The 17,969-nt window shown below is 52.0% G+C and overlaps 1 protein-coding gene across 1 annotated transcript; it reads left to right on the forward strand.

Moving 5' to 3' along the window:
* The first annotated feature begins 1,102 nt into the window (after window positions 1–1,102).
* Window positions 1,103–17,832, forward strand: Cdx1 (caudal type homeobox 1). The gene is made up of 3 exons (XM_057789343.1): window positions 1,103–1,547; window positions 16,993–17,138; window positions 17,617–17,832. The coding sequence occupies exons 1-3, from the start codon at window positions 1,103–1,105 to the stop codon at window positions 17,830–17,832; spliced, it is 807 nt and encodes a 268-aa protein (XP_057645326.1).
* Window positions 17,833–17,969: the final 137 nt, after the last annotated feature.

Below are 17,969 nucleotides of genomic sequence, written 5' to 3' on the forward strand. Positions count from 1 at the left end.
GGAGAGAACACACACAGACATTTAAAATGCCAGCAGGGCCCAACCCGTAGCCAATGAGGTCAACTGTAAAAACACACTTTTTCCCAATCAGTTGGAGTGTGTTGGCTATAAACTGCATTAGACAATAAACACTCAGGAATTTGTCCATGTATTTTAGAGAATCGGGCTGACACGTGTAGGGGTATAAAATGACATGAAGCCTGAAATTTGTTTTAAAATGCTTTAGAAAAATGGCAGTCGATGTGAGGGGGCGGGGGAGTGACAGAAACCTTATAATTATGGAAGCTGCACGGTGGGTTCATGATAAAACTCTGTTTTCATGTATATTTGAAGCATCTCAACCAAAACGATAGTAAGGAAAGGTAAGGCGCCAGGGAGAGCTTGTGAAGTTTCCCAAGGTGTCCCCAGAAATAGCCCACACCTTTGAGAAATCTCTCTGTGGAGCCACCAAGGGAAACACACTCAGTAGCATGCAGACAGGCTATCTACATAGGCACATTCTCCACAGCTTTCATCTGGGACCCGAGAGGTCGTGACCCCTGCCCCCCCCAGACGCCCTCTACCTTACAGACGGAACCCCGTTTGAAGTCAGTCTTGCTCTCCCCCTCACCTCAAGCTGGTGGGCACTGCTGACAGCGCCACAGGCTCCTTGCGCTGTGTGAGGATGGCCTAGGGTCCTCCCCCATGCCCCTCAAAGCCAGTTTCTCCACCTGTAACCCAGGGTCGGTGATGGGGAGGTCCCCGCGACCACCGAAAGAGGAGTCAGAACCTGAAGCGAAGCCTGGACCCTCACCCAGGCCGCGCCCTCTGGGTCCCCAGCCCCCAGGCCCATCCACCTCCTGCTTAGGGCGGCAATTTGTCTCCTTTTGAACCCCTTCGCCCGACGGGCTTCCCCCTTTGATTCGCGGCCCCGAGGCTTCCCCCCGCTTTGAAATGCAAAGCCGCCCGGCTGGGGCCGCGGACGGCCCGCGGCTATAAAAGGCCGGGGTGGGGCGGGCGCGGCGGCGGCCGCGGGTCCAGGTGAGCAGTCGCTGGTCGTCGGGGCGGCCGGCCGGCGCGGCGGCTCCAGGGCCCAGCATGCGCGGGGGACCCTGCGGTCACCATGTACGTGGGCTATGTGCTGGACAAGGACTCCCCCGTGTATCCAGGCCCCGCCAGGCCATCCAGCCTCGGTCTGGGCCCTCCAGCCTACGCGCCACCCGGCCCGGCGCCCGCACCCCCGCAGTACCCCGACTTCGCCGGTTACACGCACGTGGAGCCCGCGCCTGCGCCCCCTCCGACCTGGGCCGCGCCCTTCCCTGCGCCCAAGGACGACTGGGCAGCTGCCTATGGCCCGGGCCCCGCGGCCCCCGCCGCCAGCCCGGCCCCGCTGGCCTTTGGGCCCCCTCCGGACTTTAGCCCGGTGCCAGCGCCTCCCGGGCCTGGTCCTGGCCTCCTGGCGCAGTCCCTCGGCGGCCCGGGCGCACCGTCCTCGCCAGGAGCGCAGAGACGGACGCCCTACGAATGGATGCGGCGCAGCGTGGCGACCGCAGGCGGCGGTGGCAGCGGTAAGGACCCTTTTCCCGCCCTGGGCCTTCTGACCGGCTCCTGGCCCTGGCAGGTGCCCAGGCTGCCCTCTCTTTGACCTCTGCCCTGGCCTTGACTGACTTCTCAAGAGTGTGGCCCACTACCACCTCTGCCCTGGAGAGTCATTTTGTTTCGCCCTTTCTTATCTAGGGGCTTTGCCAGCTTTGAGCAACACAACTGAATCCTTCTGTATAGATGGGGAGACTGCTACCCCATGAAGAGAGGACATGGGTGTATGTAAGTGGCAAGGCCGGAATTAGAAGGCCAGACGCCAAATCTCCGCAGCAGCATTGGCAATGATGATCTTTCTTTCCTAGCTTCTTCCACTCCTAAACCTGCCACACACACCCAAGCACCTATCGGCTGTGGGAATGTGCACAGGTCACCTCTGCAGGACCAACTGGCTCCCTACCATACAGTGAAGAGATAGGAGTCTATCCTTTGGTTGACAAAGCCCCCTTTGGTTGCACTGGTACAGGGGTCCCTACCTTGCCTCCCCAGGACTCTCGCTGAACTCTTGACCCCGGGGGAGGGGCAGTAGGAGCAGTTGGGAAGGTGGCTGCTGTTTGGCTCCTTAGCCTGTGAAGCTCCTGCCCCCAGGCAGGCCTCTCTGATCCACCCTCTTCAAAGGCAGGGGACGGGGCTGGACAAAAGCTCACTTAATGACGGACAGCCTGACCTTTCTAGGTGCCCCCCTTTGTCATGTAACTGGCTTTGCTTTAGCTCAGTAGTGACTCCTGTTGGCAGGAAAGTGTACAGGATTCCTCATTGTCCAGATTGTGTTTGGCCTGTCCTGACAAAGGCCACCTGGCCTTGAGGGCGGGAAGCTGGCCTGCCTCCTCTTTGATGTTCAGCCCCTCCTTCCCTTCCCCCAGCTGGGAGCCGGCCCGGAACTTCCTCCACCTCCTCCCCATTCCCTCCATTTTTCCCACACACCCATCGACTCCCCTGGGCAGCTGCGGGGAGGGTTTGATCCCTAGCAGCTCCTTCGCAGTCCAAGGGTCACAGAAGCTCCTGTCTGACTTCAGGGATGTTTGAGGGGCAAGGCTGGACCACTCACTTCTGGGCCTTGAGTAATAGCAGCGGACATATTGGAAGTCTTCCATGAGATACTGCTATGGGTGCTGTCCCTTCCTATTTGGAAGATGAAGACACTGTGGTACAATGATGGTCAACACTGGCCCAAGACCCCAAGCTGGGAACTGGTGGAGCATACTGAACGCCGTACCTGTGCCCTAATCCTCTGTCCAACCGATTCACCTTTTCTTGGTCTCGTTTTATGGCCAATTAACAAGGGACAGGGGAAAGTTACATGGCGACTTCTACCCTGCTTCAAGCTGCAAAAAAGAGTCTTGAAAAAGCTGATGGAGAAGACGATGATTTCTCCTTTGGTAGATGATGTGGGCTGTGTGTGTGTGTGTGTGTGTGTGTGTGTGTGTAGGCCCTCTGAAGTCTTGTCCGTGAAAAGCATGGGGAAAAGCTTCTCATTGAGTGATAGGGGAGGACGAATAGGGGCCTCGTCCCCCAGCACCCTGTGGTCCGCTATGGAAGTCTAGGAAGGAAGGCACAATTTCTAATCTCCCACTAGCACTTCCTGTGGGTCAGGTGGCTCTGGAGAAGGATGAGGAGGTTCCCCTCAGGTAGAGCCTTGGAGAAAGGCCATCATTGTGCGGCAGTGTGAGCAGGAAGGAGTGGGCAAGTGGGGTAGGAAAGAGTGGAGTCTGCCAATTTGGGTGAGATCTGAGGTCCCACCAACCTCATTTACCGTTGGGCATGAACTCCAAGCCCAGTTCTACTCCCAGGCACCCGTCACTTATAGATTGTTCCCTGCATGAAGATAGGGCTGTGGCTTTACAGAGGCAAAAGTGTTTTTCTCTTAGCTCTGAGAGTAGAGGGCAGGACTTCGGGCGTGGATCTCAGGAGGCTTGAGGAAGACTTCTCAGAAACCAGACAATTGGCTGAGGATGCAAGAGGCTGGCCTTCTAGTCTGTTGAAGCCATGGCCTTCTCTCTAATGCTCCAGTAGGACTGAGTGGAAGCTGGGGGAGGGGGTCTAAGCCGGGAAAACTCCTTCCCCTCCTCCTCTTCTGCTCAGTTTTTCCTCTGCGGCACTGAAGGCACAGGTTTCCAGAGGGGACTCTTGTACAGTGCTGTTGTCTAGGACAGCTGAGGGATGTTCACTGTGTGCCCCACCCCCCAGTGCCCAATGACACTGGTCAGACAGTCTTCAGCTTTCCTCCCTTCTCTTTGAGCTCCTGACATTGTAGAATATCTGCTTTGGACAACTCAAGAGCAGATACACTGACGAGGAAAGTGAGGTCCCGAGGCTATAAGGAATGTTCCAGATGAAGATGAGTCCATTTAAATTTTTTTGTGTGGTTTCCCATCCTGTTTAGGATGAACAGCTCTCTCCTCTAGGAGACTTATTCTATAACTCCCTGTTCTGGACCTCACCCCGGGCCACTCCCCTTGGCCACTATGCTCCAGGACCCAGCCCGCTTTGAACTCCTTGCCCGCCAAGTCTTCTTCAGGTCTTATGTCCAGGTTCTTTTCTCTTCCCTCCGACTCTTTGCCCGCCTGGCTCCTTCTCACCTTTAGTCCATAGCTGAATGAGAGGCCCTTTGTGATTCCCAAATTAGACTCCCCACCTCCACTCCTTTGATGACTTCTACTGGGTGTCTTTTAGAACAGCGACAAATTCCAACTTGTTCTCCTACACGTTGTCTGTTCCCAAAAGCTCCAGGGCCACGTCTGTCTGACCCAAACTGCCTGGGGGCACCAGCTCCGTGCCTGGCATCAATATGGGCTCAATGCATTCCATTAGATGGATAAACCAGGAAGATGAAGGGGCGGGAGACGCCTCTGGAGACCAGAAGAGGAGAAAGAGCTCAAGCTCCACAAGTTTCTAGGGTCCCTCCCTGGGGGTTGGACCTATGATGGTCCAGGCAGCATTGCAGGCTAGTGGTTTGAAGCTTGGCTGTCTTCCCCACACTTGGTCAGTGCTCCTGACTCTAAGCAATAGGAGTCGCCAAGACCAGATTGTGATTTGATTTGGTTTTATTCTAAGAAAGGGTGCCAGACAGAGGAGCGGGGGTGGGGGGGGTGTCTGGGGTGGGCTTCAGTTAGGCTGCACTACATGAACAAGTGTTAGCTGTCACTTCTAAGGTCAGGGTGCAGATGATTGCAAGGAATTCCGTTGTCTGTCTGGCCACATGTGTTTAAAATATGAGTCTTGGCCCAACGACGGTAGCGCATGCCTTTAATCCCAGCACTCAGGTGGCAGAGACAGGCGGATCTCTGTGAGTTCAAGGCCAGTCTGGTCTACAAGAGCTAGTTCTAGGCACCAAAACAACACAGAGAATTCCTGTCTTGAAAAACAAAAGACAAAACAAAACAAAAAATTCTTAGCCTTTCTGTCAGGAGGTTATAATTGTTCTTTGCCAGAGGCCCTGTCTGATCCCTCGTGGCTGAACACTGATGTCTGCCCAGATGATGGGGTTATTGTAACGGTTACATCCTGTCTAACCCCTCAGCTCCAGATGTGGAAAATGAGGCACACAAAAGGATGAACACAACCCCCCACCCCGTCCCTTACCCCATAGCCACAGCCACTAACCTGGACTTTCCCTCTGACCTTTCATGACCTCTGCCCATCTTCTAAAGCACTGCCAGACCTCCCTTATTAGGGCAGGCACATGACTGCCCCTGGACCTCCATTCTGGGTGCCCTGATTCTAAGGCATCTAGAGTCCTGTGGAAAACTGATTCCAGTCAGTGTTGACACTCTCCTGAAAGTTTGCTTAGAGCCCAGGGACTTATTAGAATGGGAAGCTTGGGAGACTTATCTCTGGGGTTGCGTTTTATGTAGCTAGAGGCTCATTAGCTTGGATCATTTCTTTTTTCTTCCTTCCTTCCTTTCTTTTGAATTTTATTTATTAGCATGGGGATTGCATGCTCACACCCCGTGTGGATTCCAGAAGACAGCTGTGCAGTCAGCCCTCTCCTCCCCCTTCCCGTAGGGTCTCGGACTCAAACTCCGGTTCTCAGGTTTGAGTAGCAGGTATTTTTTACCTCTGAGCCACTCCACCGGCCCCTAGCTTGGATAATTTCTGGAAGCCACGGTGTTTGTAAAGCACAGCCCAGCATCGGGCGGGTCACTGGTGCTCAGTGCCACTTCTTGGCAGGTTGTACAGCAGGCCTAAACCTCACCCTTCCTGCCTCTACATCCTGGGCCCTTTTCCTGCCCTACCCCCTCTACTGTATCTTTACCAGTGCAAATGCTGTGCCTTCTCCAAGGCCACCTCCTCCAGGAAACCTTGATTCTCCCGGCTCCAGTGCAGCAGTTGGAGTGACATACAGTTATAGCCTCCTCACAGCCTCCTGTTTTAGCCGTCTCTGTCACTATCTACCTCTGTCAAGTTGCTTATGCCTGCCAGTTGCCGTCTGTAATCCCATCAAGGACTAGTCCTAATCAGCCCTCTCCTGCCCAGGCTGGCACATAGTAGGAGTTCATCATGTAGTCACTATGCAAAGAGTTCCTCTTGGGTCAATTCACTTAGGTCTTATAACTACCCCAAGAGATGAAAGGATCTATTATTGGACACGTTTTACAGATAAAATTAAAGAGGCTTAGAGAGGTCATGTGGCCTACCCAAGCTCACACAGCTAGGGTATGGCGGCATATGGTTCTAGCCAGGATCCACAGCCTGCCAAGGGTCTGTCAAGTAAAGCAACAATCTCCAGCTCACGATCTCTCCTCTGCTGCATGCTTCCCAGCCAGTGCCCACCCAGGTGAGGAGAAAGAGGCCAGCTGGGAGGAACTGGGTGTGAAGGAGAGGGAGAGAGAGAAAGAAGACTATGTCTTTAAAGCTGGCTTTCCCTGCAGCAGAAGCCGCACCTGACACCTCGACTCTCAGATGTAGCTGGGAATGACCTAGTTAGAAAGTGGCAGGAGATTTTTGTGTTGTGGAATGTGTCCCCTTCCCCCAGCAGATCTTGTATTTGGAGCCTCCGGAGTTGTTCTGACATCCAGACAGCTTTATTAGCAACAGGGACCAGCTTTAGTGAAGGAAGTCCTCTTGCTAGACAGGCCTCTCAGGACAAGCCACCATAACATCTGGAGTCAGGGTCATTGCTATGTCTTGCTATCTTTCCCCTCTGTCTTCCTCAGCGTTCTCCTTTGCGTGAGCAGAAAGGAAATGTCTGAGGATGCCACTTCATGCTTGATATCCTCAGATTTGCCTGGGCTCTGGAAATCAGACACAGACCTCTAAGCCAGAGGTTCTGTTAGTCCTCCAGCTGCAGCTTCTGCCTTCCTCCCCTTCATCTCTCTCCCTTCATCCATCCTCCCCAAAGGCAGGCGATAGTATCCTCTTCTATGCTGAAGATTCTGTTAGCTGATGGAAGACTATGACTGAACAAAGGTGGTGTACTACTTGATTCCCCACTGGTCCTCATCGGAGGGTCTTTCATCGGCAGTTTTCTCTCTCTGGAATACTGTTCCTCGTTTGTGACATGGAAGCTTCCTTCTCAACCTGCAGGTCTTGGCCTATATGCTATCCCTCTAAGAGACTTCCCCAAGGCTAAGTAAAGGGGATCCACCCTCCAACCAACTTAGCCCAGCCCTCATCTCCTTATTCCTGGTCCTTCACACTCCTGTTCATACTTGGTAGTCATTTAATTAGTGTGCTTGCTTTCTGCATGCCTTCCACAGGAGCAGGGACCAGATCAGTGCTGAGCACCTAACATAGGGTGAAATGGGCTGGCATCTCCCATGCATTCAGCGTGTGTGCTCATCCCCTCTTCAAATGCAGCATTACTGACCCTAGAATGGTGGACTTCTCGAATGGCATTGAGGCTGAGCGAAGATGAGGACACCATAGCCACAGGCAGGCAGGGCTGCTTTGGAGGCTGAGCCGTCAGCTGAAGGGATGGAGTTCCACTCTGGACCGAGGGTCTTTGTAGAATAACTTTGGAAGGATGAGAATGGGTGACAGGAGTTGCAACTAGTGTAGACTCCGTGTAGTTAGGTGGGTTAGGCAGCTTGGCTCCTGGTCCCTGGCTGGCAGAGAACCAGCGGTGGTGGGTGTCTCAGAGAACTTCCTGTCATTGTAGGAATGCACAGATCTGGACTTTCCAGCACCAGCCAACAGTACAGACCGCAGTGAGCACTTGGAATCTGGTTAATGCAACAAAGAAACCAAAAACAAAAGGGCTCTATTAGTTTGCCTAGGGACATATCACCAGCCCGTGGCCACTAGGTGACAATTTTCAGGGCCGTCTAGCTCTAAACTTCTAAATTATTCTATTATGTGTATGAATGTTTTGCCTGTGTTTATGTCTATACCCATGTTTGTGTCTACTATGCCTGTGGAGACCAGGAGAGGGCATCAGGTTCCCTGGAACTAGAATTACAAATGGTTGTGAGTCACCATGTGGGTGCTGGGAATTGAACCCAACCCTCTGGAAGAGTAACCAATGCTCTCGACCTCTGAGCCATCTCTTTAGCCCAAGACTCTAAAGTTCCTTTTTGCTGCCGCCCAAAACAGGCCTGCTTGTGGGCTTTGAGGAAGATAATGGTGGTCAACAACATACAGGTGGCTCTAGAGTCACAGAGCGTAGCTGTGATCGATGACTCTGACTAGGAAGAGGGGTGGTTCAGGGGAGCCTTCACCTAGGTTACTGATTTCCTCATGACACTTCCTCAGACTTGTCTGTGTTCAACCCAACCCTGCCAACCTCATCCTTCCTCCAGGCCTTGAGTGACGAGCCTTAGTATTTCAGTCTATAGTTGCCCCTGAAACTCAGGGATGAGTAGTGGGCTCAGCAGGAGGCCCCATGACTCCAGAATGGCCTCCATCATCCTGAGGATGGGCGGGGCTATTGCTTCTACAGCAGAGACCCCACCACAGATGACACAGATCGGGGAAACAGGCCCAAATTGAGACAGTATGGCAACTGATGACCTAATCAGCTCTCCACACTCCAGGGTGTTCTTTGACATGTGACTTCCCATCAGACAACATTCCTCCTGCTCCCAAGGGAGCTCTCCAGCATCTGCTTCTACAAATAGCTCAGTTCTGCTTTTTGGTTCTGTAAAAAGTCCTTTGCCCTTACAAACTGTTTTTACATCTATTTTGTGTGCTAGGCAGGGAGGGGACCCAGGAAATCTTGGGTTGTTCCCCTAACGATATAGACTGAGCCACCTCCCAGCTCTCTGCCTTGGTGCTAGGCTTAGACCCTTAAGAGTGCACACCGCAGGGATGCTCACACCCTGTCACTCCTTAGCATCCCTCTTATGTTACTCTGCTCCTATGTGAGAGTTATTTGTATGCTCAGCATACTTGGAATTCTCTCTTCTCACACATCTAGACAAAAGATGCTCACCCTGTTCTTACCTCTTTTTATAGGACACAACACTGTCCAGCTCTTTCTCACTAGATGGGGATGTGGAGGCACAGAGTGAAGAAGGGGGTCCTACTAAGACTCAGGGGCAGTGCTGGCACAAATCGCCTATGCCAAAACCTGTTCTTTGGTGCCTGAGAAAGGTGTTGGCCAATGGTGCCCAGATGCCAGTGTTGGCAGGGAAGCTGGTCTTTCAAATACCTTTGAACCCATTCTTTCTTTGCTTCTTTTTATTCCTTGCCTCTGCAACTTCCTCATCACATGACCTGATGACCTTTCTGGGCCTGTTCTGTCATCTCTGTCTTGAAGTAGGATCCAATGTCTTCCTCTCCCACTTTCCCTGTATCCCCCAGCAGGCACCATAGACAGGCAGGCCATTGCCCCCTGCTCTGCTAGGCTGGAGGGTGTATGGGTGTGCTCTCCCTGTGTATGTACCGGGGAGTGGTTGAGCAGTGAGTCCCTATTAGTGAGTTGTCCAGAACTCGAGCATAGAAAACCTGTAGTCTGGGGTTGTAGTTGAGTGGAAGAGTAAGTACATACCTAACATACCTAGCCTACGTGAAGTTCTGTGTTCACACCTTGGTGCTGACACCTATCCTTCATTAGGAGAGATGGAGACCCACAGATGAGGGGCTTGTTTAAGAACACTACAGCTGGAGCTCATTAAAGGTGAGAGGGATGCGGTGTAGCTCAGAGGCAGAGCTGGTTTGGTCCTCAGTACCACTATCAGCCCCACCAAAAAAAAAAAATGGTAGGGAAGTGGAGACCTAGACCTGAGTAGAGCCCAGCAATAGCTATTTTAAACAAACTCCCATACACACATGTGTTTGCGTGTGTGTATGTGTGTGTGTACATACTGGGTGTGGGTGACATCTTAATGTACAGCCAGTCGAGGTGCTCCCCCTCCAGTGAGAGCTCACAGAGGGCCTGGGACCAGATTTGAGGTCCATGTCTTGAAAGTCAGCCCTAGGAGCCACAAACATAGAAGCAAATCTGACCCAGTGACCACACGATTCTTCTGGGAGTCACTCTGTCTTGGAGCAGAGTCCAGGTTCCTCTTGTCTGTCCTGGGCTGGATGAGAGCCCCGATACAGGCCACCACAACTCTATCCCTGTCTTCCAGCTGGGCAGGCCTGATGTCTAGACTCTGAAACTGGGAAATCAGCCTTAGAGTTCTTTTAGCAATAATAACAAACACAGTCTAAGAATCAACAAACATTAGAGCCTCCAGCTTCCAAGTTGGAAGGGACCTGACAGATACAACATACCACTAGACACAGCCCATTTCCTGGCATTCCTACAGGGGGGCTACCCCACCAGTGTTGGAAAATAGTGGGTTCCCTCCCTCCCTCTGTGTACCTGCTACATGTCAGGTATTACACAAAGAGCCCTCCTCATCACACGTGAAACCCTGTATGTCTCAAACCTGGAAAGGATTGTGGAAAACCATGCACTATGCTGTAGGTTCTAGTGTTTCTTTTTATTTTGTTTTTGTCTATTTTGAGACAGGGTTTGTCTGTGTAGCCCTGGCTGGCCTAGAACACAATCCGTAGACCATGCTGACCTTAAACCCAGAGATTCACCTGCCTCTGCCTGCCAATTGCTGAGCTTAAAGGCAGGCATCACCATGCCTGGCTCTAGTGTGTAAATGGAGCCTGTGCCTTTGTTTCCCTGGCTGCCCAGACAAATTTCTAAGTACAAATAAGCATGATTTTTTTTTTTTTTTTTGCAAGACAGGGTTTCTTTGTGTAGTTTTGGAGTAGTCCTGGAATTTGCTCTATAGACCATGCTGGCCTCGAATTCACAGATCCCCCTACCTCTGCCTCCCAAGTACTGGAATTAAAGGCATGTGCCACCACCACCCCCTGGCTAGACCTGGCTTTGAAAACAGGTGCAATTATATTTGTTTGTTTGGGCCCTATGGGTCCCAGGGATGGAATTCAGGCCATCAGGCTTGGCAGTAAACACCTTACCTGAACCATCTCCCCAGGCCTGGATAGTCTTGAGCCCCATTGTTTGATATATAAGCCTCACTGAGCCCATTTCTTGTATGTAAAAATGGGATATGTAGCCAGGCATGGTGGCGCACGCCTTTAAGCTCAGCACTCAGGAGGCACAGGCAGGCAGATCTCTGAGTTTGAGGCCAGCCTAGTCTACAAAACAAGTTCCAAGACAGCCAGGACTGCACAGAGAAACTCTGTTTCAGAAAACAAACAAACTACATCACACCATCCCACGGGTTGTTGAGGCACAAATACAAAGTGTTTGGCCCATGGCCATGGTGGCTGTCCTTAATGGTTATCTCCATATTGCAGGTATGGGGCTTAGAGAGGTAGGGAGATGGTTCTTAGCCACCCTGGCACATAGGTGACCTGCACATCCCTAGAGGTCCTGCTTGTTCAAACAACCACATACTACGGACACCTGGAGAGCTAGACAAGTACCAAACCCCAGGAACCAGTGTCAGCCCCACCCACTCCAAATCTGGGGACCAGGATTTTCTGGACAGCTCACCAGGAATGCTGAGGTTAAGGGCCAGTCACTGGGAACCATCTGCCTGAGGCTTCCCTGGACCTTAAACTGCACATGCTTTAGAGATGGGGAGGTCCATTCATGCCTCTCATGGCAGCCTGTTCTACGGGAATGAACCATTCTGCGAAAGACAGAACCAGAGCAAAGGGTGAACCTTTACCGCTTAGGTGAGTGAGCCAAGGCTCTTCCCACCGTGCTCAGCCTGAAAACCTGCACCCTCTCCCCTTTCCCATTCTCGCTGGCATTTTGCCCAGAAATTACTCGTTCAGTGTCTGGGCGTGTCTGGTCCCTCATCAGACACCTGTTGCCGGAACCTGGACTTCCCCTTAGGCCCAGTGTCCCAGGGGCCTGTAAATCATTCACCTTGCCACCCCCTTGCTCTGTTCCTCTCATGCACCACCTTGCCCTTCCTCTTTGGGTTCCAGGGGACACAGGTGCTCACAAAAAAGTTACCGGCTTGAGTTCTGTCCAGAGCTGCAGCTGGAACCCAGGACTCCTGACTGTCACTGAAAATACAGTTTCCCAGGATGGGGGAGGGACTCTCAAGGCCCCACCCCTGGCCAAGGAGCTTTTGGCACTGGATGGCTACAGGGGAAAGGAGAGTCATTTTTCTTTGGCGTGGCCACTGGTAGGTGTCCCATGCTCCAGCAGATGGCCCCACCCTCATGCGCATACAAACAGCACTAAGTGGATTCTGGGTTAGAGGGGAAGGAAGATGAAGAGGAGGGCGGGAGGGGGTAGCAGATGAAGTTGGGAAGGAGAAGGTGGCTCCTAGGGGAGCTGGAGGAGGGCATAGTGGTGGTTATGATCAAAATTCATTATATACATGTATGAAATTCTCGAAGAATAAAGCCGGGCGGTGGTGGTGCACGCCTTTAATCCCTGCACTCAGAGGCAGAGGCAGGTGGATTTCTGCGAGTTCAAGGCCAGCCTGGTCTACAAGAGCTAGTTCTAGGACAGGCTCCAAAGCCACAGAGAAACCAAAAAAAAAAAAAAAAAAGATAGAGTTGAGGGGCTGGGAATGTAGCTCCCTGGAGTGCTTGCTGTCTTAGCGTGCACAAGAGCCTGGGTTCCTTCTCAGTGCATATAAACCAAGGGCTGTGCTACATCTGTAATCCAGGTACTTGGAGATGGGGACAGGAGGACCAAGAGTCTAAAGTTATCTTCAGCTGCATAGTGGTCCAAGGCTAGCTCGAGACCCTATCTTTTTTCAAAAAAAAAAATTATTTATTTATTATGTATACAATATTCTATATGTGTGTATGTCTGAAGGCCAGAAGAGGGCACCAGGCCTCATTACAGATGGTTATGAGCCACCATGTGGTTGCTGGGAATTGAACTCAGGACCTTTGGAAGAGCAGGCAATGCTCTTAACCACTGAGCCATCTCTCCAGCCCCTTGAGACCCTATCTTTAAAGTAAATACATAAAATAAAAATAAAAGATAAAACTAGGTCTGGTGAAACAGGCCTGTATCCCCACTCACAAGAGGCCGAGGTAATGAAGTTTATATTTTCAAAAATTGCCTGGGCTACAAAGTGAATTCAGGGTTCACCTAGGAAACTCTATCTCAAAGTTTAAAAAGCACAAAAAGGGCTGGGGGGATATATCCTCATGGTCAAATGCTTGTCTACTACGAATGAGGCCCTGAAGTCAACCTCCATTGACATGTACGCACATGCACACACACGCACACACACAAACACACAGATAATGCAATGGATCTGAACACAGTGAAACTTGAAGCCTCTAAAATCGCTCTCGTCCCTATGTCTCTCCACCTCCAGCTGCCTTCCTGGAGGAGGTAGCTTCTGTTGTTGGCTTCTTGTACATATTTTTAGGGAAAAAATAATTAAACATAAAACTATAAAATGATATGCTACCTAAAGTTCACAAATGTCTAATTTCTATGTATTTTTGTGTGTGCCTGTGTGTGTGTGTGTGTTCATAAACAGATGCGTTCACCTGTACCTTTGGGTATCTCTCTCTAGCGCTCTCCTCCTTAGTTTTTGAGGCAGGGTTTCTCACTGAAGGCAGAGCTGACCGTTTCAGCTAGACTGACTGGCCCAGGGCTTTACCTATCTCCACCCTACACCCCCAGAAGTGGGATTACAGGCAAGGGAGCCCCCATAACTGACTTTACATGGGTTCTGGGGATCTGAACTCAGGTCCCATACCTGTGTAGCCATCACGTTTCCCACTGAGCTATCTCCGCAGGCTGGCAGCAGGCTGTTCTTCTAGTAGCCTGTGTCTTGCTCCCTCATACATGTCTTAACAGTTGCTCAGTGCTCCTCTCCATGGGGGCTCACCAGCTCCCTGATCTTAGGCATGGGCATTGTGTTTAGTCTTGTGCTATTAGCAACAATCACTGCCGTGGGCAGTTCTCTGTGAGGTTGTTTCCTGGGAGTGGAGCTTATGGCTAAGGCTCTGTGCATGGAAAAATCAGGATACATGATGTTTAGTTGGCTCCTAGGAGGGTGCTCCAGCTAGTGCTCACTCTGGACAGTAGATAGGAGTCCCTGGTTTCTGGACCATACAAGGGAGTGAACATTTTGCTCATTGCTGAATGTTTTCTTAGCAATCAATCTGTGCACTTTAAGCAGCTGGGCTAGACAGATGTTGGCCAGTAGGTCCCTAATTCTATCAACTCCCCTCCAGGGCTATGGACTAGGGCTCCACTGACCCCAGTGGGGACAGAGGTGCTGCAGTGCAGCCAACACCCTAATCTGGAGATCTTGGTTCCTGTTATTACCAGGCTGATGGCCTCAGAGAAAGTAGTTTCTGTGCCCTGACTCCCAGCTATAAATGACTGTTGTAGGCCCCTGCTGTTCAGCACAAGGGGACAGAGGCAGGGAGCTGAGAGAGACAGAGAGGGCGAGCAAGCTAGGTACTAAAAGAGCAGCTGCCTTCATGACTGGGCTCTTGCAATCAAAGCCCCCTCTGCTGCTCAGCTTATCCTTTTGGACACCACTAGGAGTCTTCCTGGCATTTGAAATTCTCAGCCCGAGGCCATCAATCCCAGCCAGCCCAGACTTTCTGGTCTACTGTTGCTATGCATGATCTGACCCTTTATTCCAGGGAATGGGCATAGAGACGTGGTCTGCTCTGTAGCTGCTATTGCCTACACAGGATATTGGGCAGCTCAGTGGTACCTAAAGATGGTGAGATGGGGAGCTATGTGTTGGAGGCAACTCTAGGCTAGAGGGCATGGCATTGGCACATGTGTCCCACTTGTCCTCTTGTGACCCTGACTCTGCAGAGAGGTTGGACTAGATTTAGCAGGAGTAGCCAACCGTTTAACATTATTCCATTCAGTAGTAATCTAAGGATGTGTAGACAGCGTTCATCGCTGTCGTAGGACGCTTGGGGCCCACAGCTGCAATTGGACACTCCTGGAAGAACTCACCGGCCTCTTATTTAGACCTCCAGCAGCCGCACGACTTCCTTAAACCATGGTCTCTTCATCTGAAGCTGGCAGGGGACCGAAATCCCAGGACTCCTGACTCTAGCTAGTGACCCCAGTGGGCTGTGGGTTCAGAGCCCAGCTAAGCTGTGGTGGTAGCAGCCTCAGGCAGAGCTGTTTCTGAGCCAAGAGTGACTTTTCTAGGTCAAGGAGGAGCCTCATCTCCTCACAGGAGCCAAGGCCTTCGCAGCCTCTCCCTCCGCCCTTCCTCTCGCCATGCCTGGCACAGGACTGAAGGCCATCCTGGGCTATGTCTCTGCTGTCAGGTGGTACTGTGAGCTTGGTGCATGTGGAAGTGGCCAGTGTGGCTCTGCCACTCTGGCAGAAAACCCAGGGAGAAGCCGCCTAGGAACAGCTGTTGTCTCCCATTCCCCCACAGAACCACTTGGCTGGAGAAGAGCCTGAGTCTGTCCTGCCAAGTCGTGTGGGATGGATGGGTGGAGGTGAGCCAGATGTAGGTCTTTAGTGCAGGAGCATGGGGGGACAGGCATAGCCAAGGCACAGAGTGGGGAGGCAAAGGCTAGGCTGTTGTGGGTATGTGGGTGGCAGGGAGGTCCAGGGTTATCCCAGGATCGGTCGTGCCCTGGTGTATGCATGCCTGCTGTCGGCGTGCACCTTCTAGTTCAGCCATGGGTTCAGGTTCTTACAGAGAAAGCTGGTGTTCATCCAGGCCCCGTACAGTAATGTTCTCCACAGGCAGCCCTCCACGCTCAGCTCCAAAGGCAACCCTGATATTAATAACCTCAGACAACCCTTAAGTCCAGCTCCTGGCCCATGCTGCACTATCTGGAAACCAAGCCACCACCCTCTTTTCCTGAGACATGGCAGTCCTTCCTGCACCTCCTTCTTATTCCTGCCCCTAATCTACTCTCCACACAGCAGCCAGAAAAACATGAAAGCCTGCAGCAGACGGCATGTCCTCTCTGCTTAGAACTTTGCAGGGACTCCCATTCCAGGCAGAGGAAAACCTAAGCCCTTCCCCTTGACCTCTGCCCCATCCCCTCTGCTCCTCACAACCTGTCCCACCAGCTTCCTCACTCATCCTCAGACATGCCCCCACCTCAAGGCCTCTGCAATTCTCTGTTCGCTCCACCAGATTCTGTTTCTCTAGGTAGCCTGCATGCTCTTTCTCTTGGTTCAGCTTCAAGAGCCATAGTGTTGAATGTTTGACTTTTTCTTTTCTTTTTGAAACAGGGGTCCCGCTATGTTACCCAAGCTGGTCTTGAATCACTAGATTCAAGTGACCCAACTGAGTAGCTGGGACTACACTACTTTAGTAGCCTCACTCTGTCTGAAATTCCCACAGCTTCCCACCGCCAAATTCTTAGGTGCCCTGTCTTCTTTCTTTCCCTTAAAATAATTGCCAGTGAACAATGCCAATGTTTTCCATTTTTATTTTCTTTTTGTCTGCCTCCTTCCCCTAGCATCCAAGCAGGGACTTCTTATTTTTTTTCCCTGCCCACTGCAGTGTGTAGCTTGAGGCAAGGACTTGGTTTATCTAGTGGAAGGAGCTGAGTCATTGCTCTGTGCCTGGACATGGTGGGGAGTGTGGACGGCTCGGGTAGATCAGCCCCCGGTCCCTGGTGCAACCTAGAGCCTGTCCTGGTGTCCTGAGTGTCCTTGGTACCCAGCAAACCCTGGGGTCCACCAACAGCCCCCGGCCTTTAAGTCTTTGGGTTAGCACTCAGTAGAAGCTAGGGTACTTCTGAGTCCTGTTTATCCTCCACTATTGTGACTTCCCTGCACAGGGTGGGCAGGGGGAGCATCTGGCAACCCCCTTAGCCCCAGTCTACCCTCAGCAGTCAGGTGTCCCCTTCATAACACTGGTGTTCAGACTCACACCCTGGGGACCCTTGAGTCAAAACCATCTGGGGAGTTTGTTCCCACAGCACTGAGATCTTCTGAGCGAACAGAAGATCTGACACAGCTAGTGGCTGTGTCTTAGCTGTCAGCTGCCTGCCTGGGACCTCCTGGCCTCTTGGGGTGCTCCATTGCACTCACCCTCCCTTACTGCCCCTTCTGCTCCTCAGGTAAGACTCGGACCAAGGACAAATACCGAGTGGTCTACACAGACCACCAGCGCCTGGAGCTGGAAAAGGAGTTCCACTACAGCCGGTACATCACCATCCGACGCAAGTCCGAGTTGGCTGCTAACTTGGGGCTCACAGAACGGCAGGTATGTAGGTCCTCTGCCTCAGCTCAAGTAACATTGCCCAGAGTCAGGCATTCAGGATGTCATGAAGATACAGGGCTCACAAAAAGAGAACAGAGAGGTTGTCTCCCCGACTACTGGCACAGTATTACACAATGCACACTGCCATACTGCCAACTAAGCGCAATATTGCTAGGCATGTGTGCATGTATGCACATACATACACACACACATATATACACACAGGCTACAGTGGGCAGTAGTGCTCTTCAGTGCTCTTCAGACCTAGACAAAGGGTGGTCACAGGACACAGGGACTCTGGAGTAATCAGGCCTTGAAAGGGGAAGAAAGAGGTTACAGAGAACAGGGTCTAGGGCACAGGAGAATGTGTATCAGTGCCTGAGGTCTGGTGGCTACAGCAGGAAGTGGACCATGAAGACCACCTACCCTGACCCAGCTCCCTCTAACCCCTGCTCCATAAAAAGTCTGTGCAATCCCACAGGTAAAAATCTGGTTCCAGAACCGTCGAGCCAAGGAACGCAAAGTGAACAAGAAGAAACAGCAACAGCAGCAGCCACTGCCTCCCTCGCAGCTGCCCCTACCCCTGGATGACAACCCCACACCATCAGGGCCAACCCTGGGTAGTCTATGCCCCACCAATGCTGGCCTTCTGGGTACCCCCTCCCCAGTGCCTGTCAAGGAGGAATTTCTACCCTAGACCCTTATAGCCTGGGGCCCAGGGATCTAGGGACTCGAATGCTGGGCACCTGGCTTTGCTGGAGCCCAAGAAGCCTGTTCTGAGTTCCAGCCCTATTGCTGACCCTTGGGGTCACTGTGGACAAATTGCCTACCTAG

The sequence above is a fragment of the Chionomys nivalis genome, chromosome 14 (genome assembly GCF_950005125.1).
Source record: "Chionomys nivalis chromosome 14, mChiNiv1.1, whole genome shotgun sequence".
NCBI lineage: Eukaryota > Metazoa > Chordata > Mammalia > Rodentia > Cricetidae > Chionomys > Chionomys nivalis.

What these genes read in the sequence shown, in the direction of transcription:
- Cdx1 (XM_057789343.1), top strand. Translation starts at nt 1,103, where the DNA reads ATGTACGTGGGCTATGTGCTGGACAAGGACTCCCCCGTGTATCCAGGC. An exon ending in CGCAGGCGGCGGTGGCAGCG is followed by an intron (nt 1,548 to 16,992) that starts GTAAGGACCCTT and finishes TCTGCTCCTCAG; the next exon opens with GTAAGACTCGGACCAAGGAC. An exon ending in TGGGGCTCACAGAACGGCAG is followed by an intron (nt 17,139 to 17,616) that starts GTATGTAGGTCC and finishes GCAATCCCACAG; the next exon opens with GTAAAAATCTGGTTCCAGAA.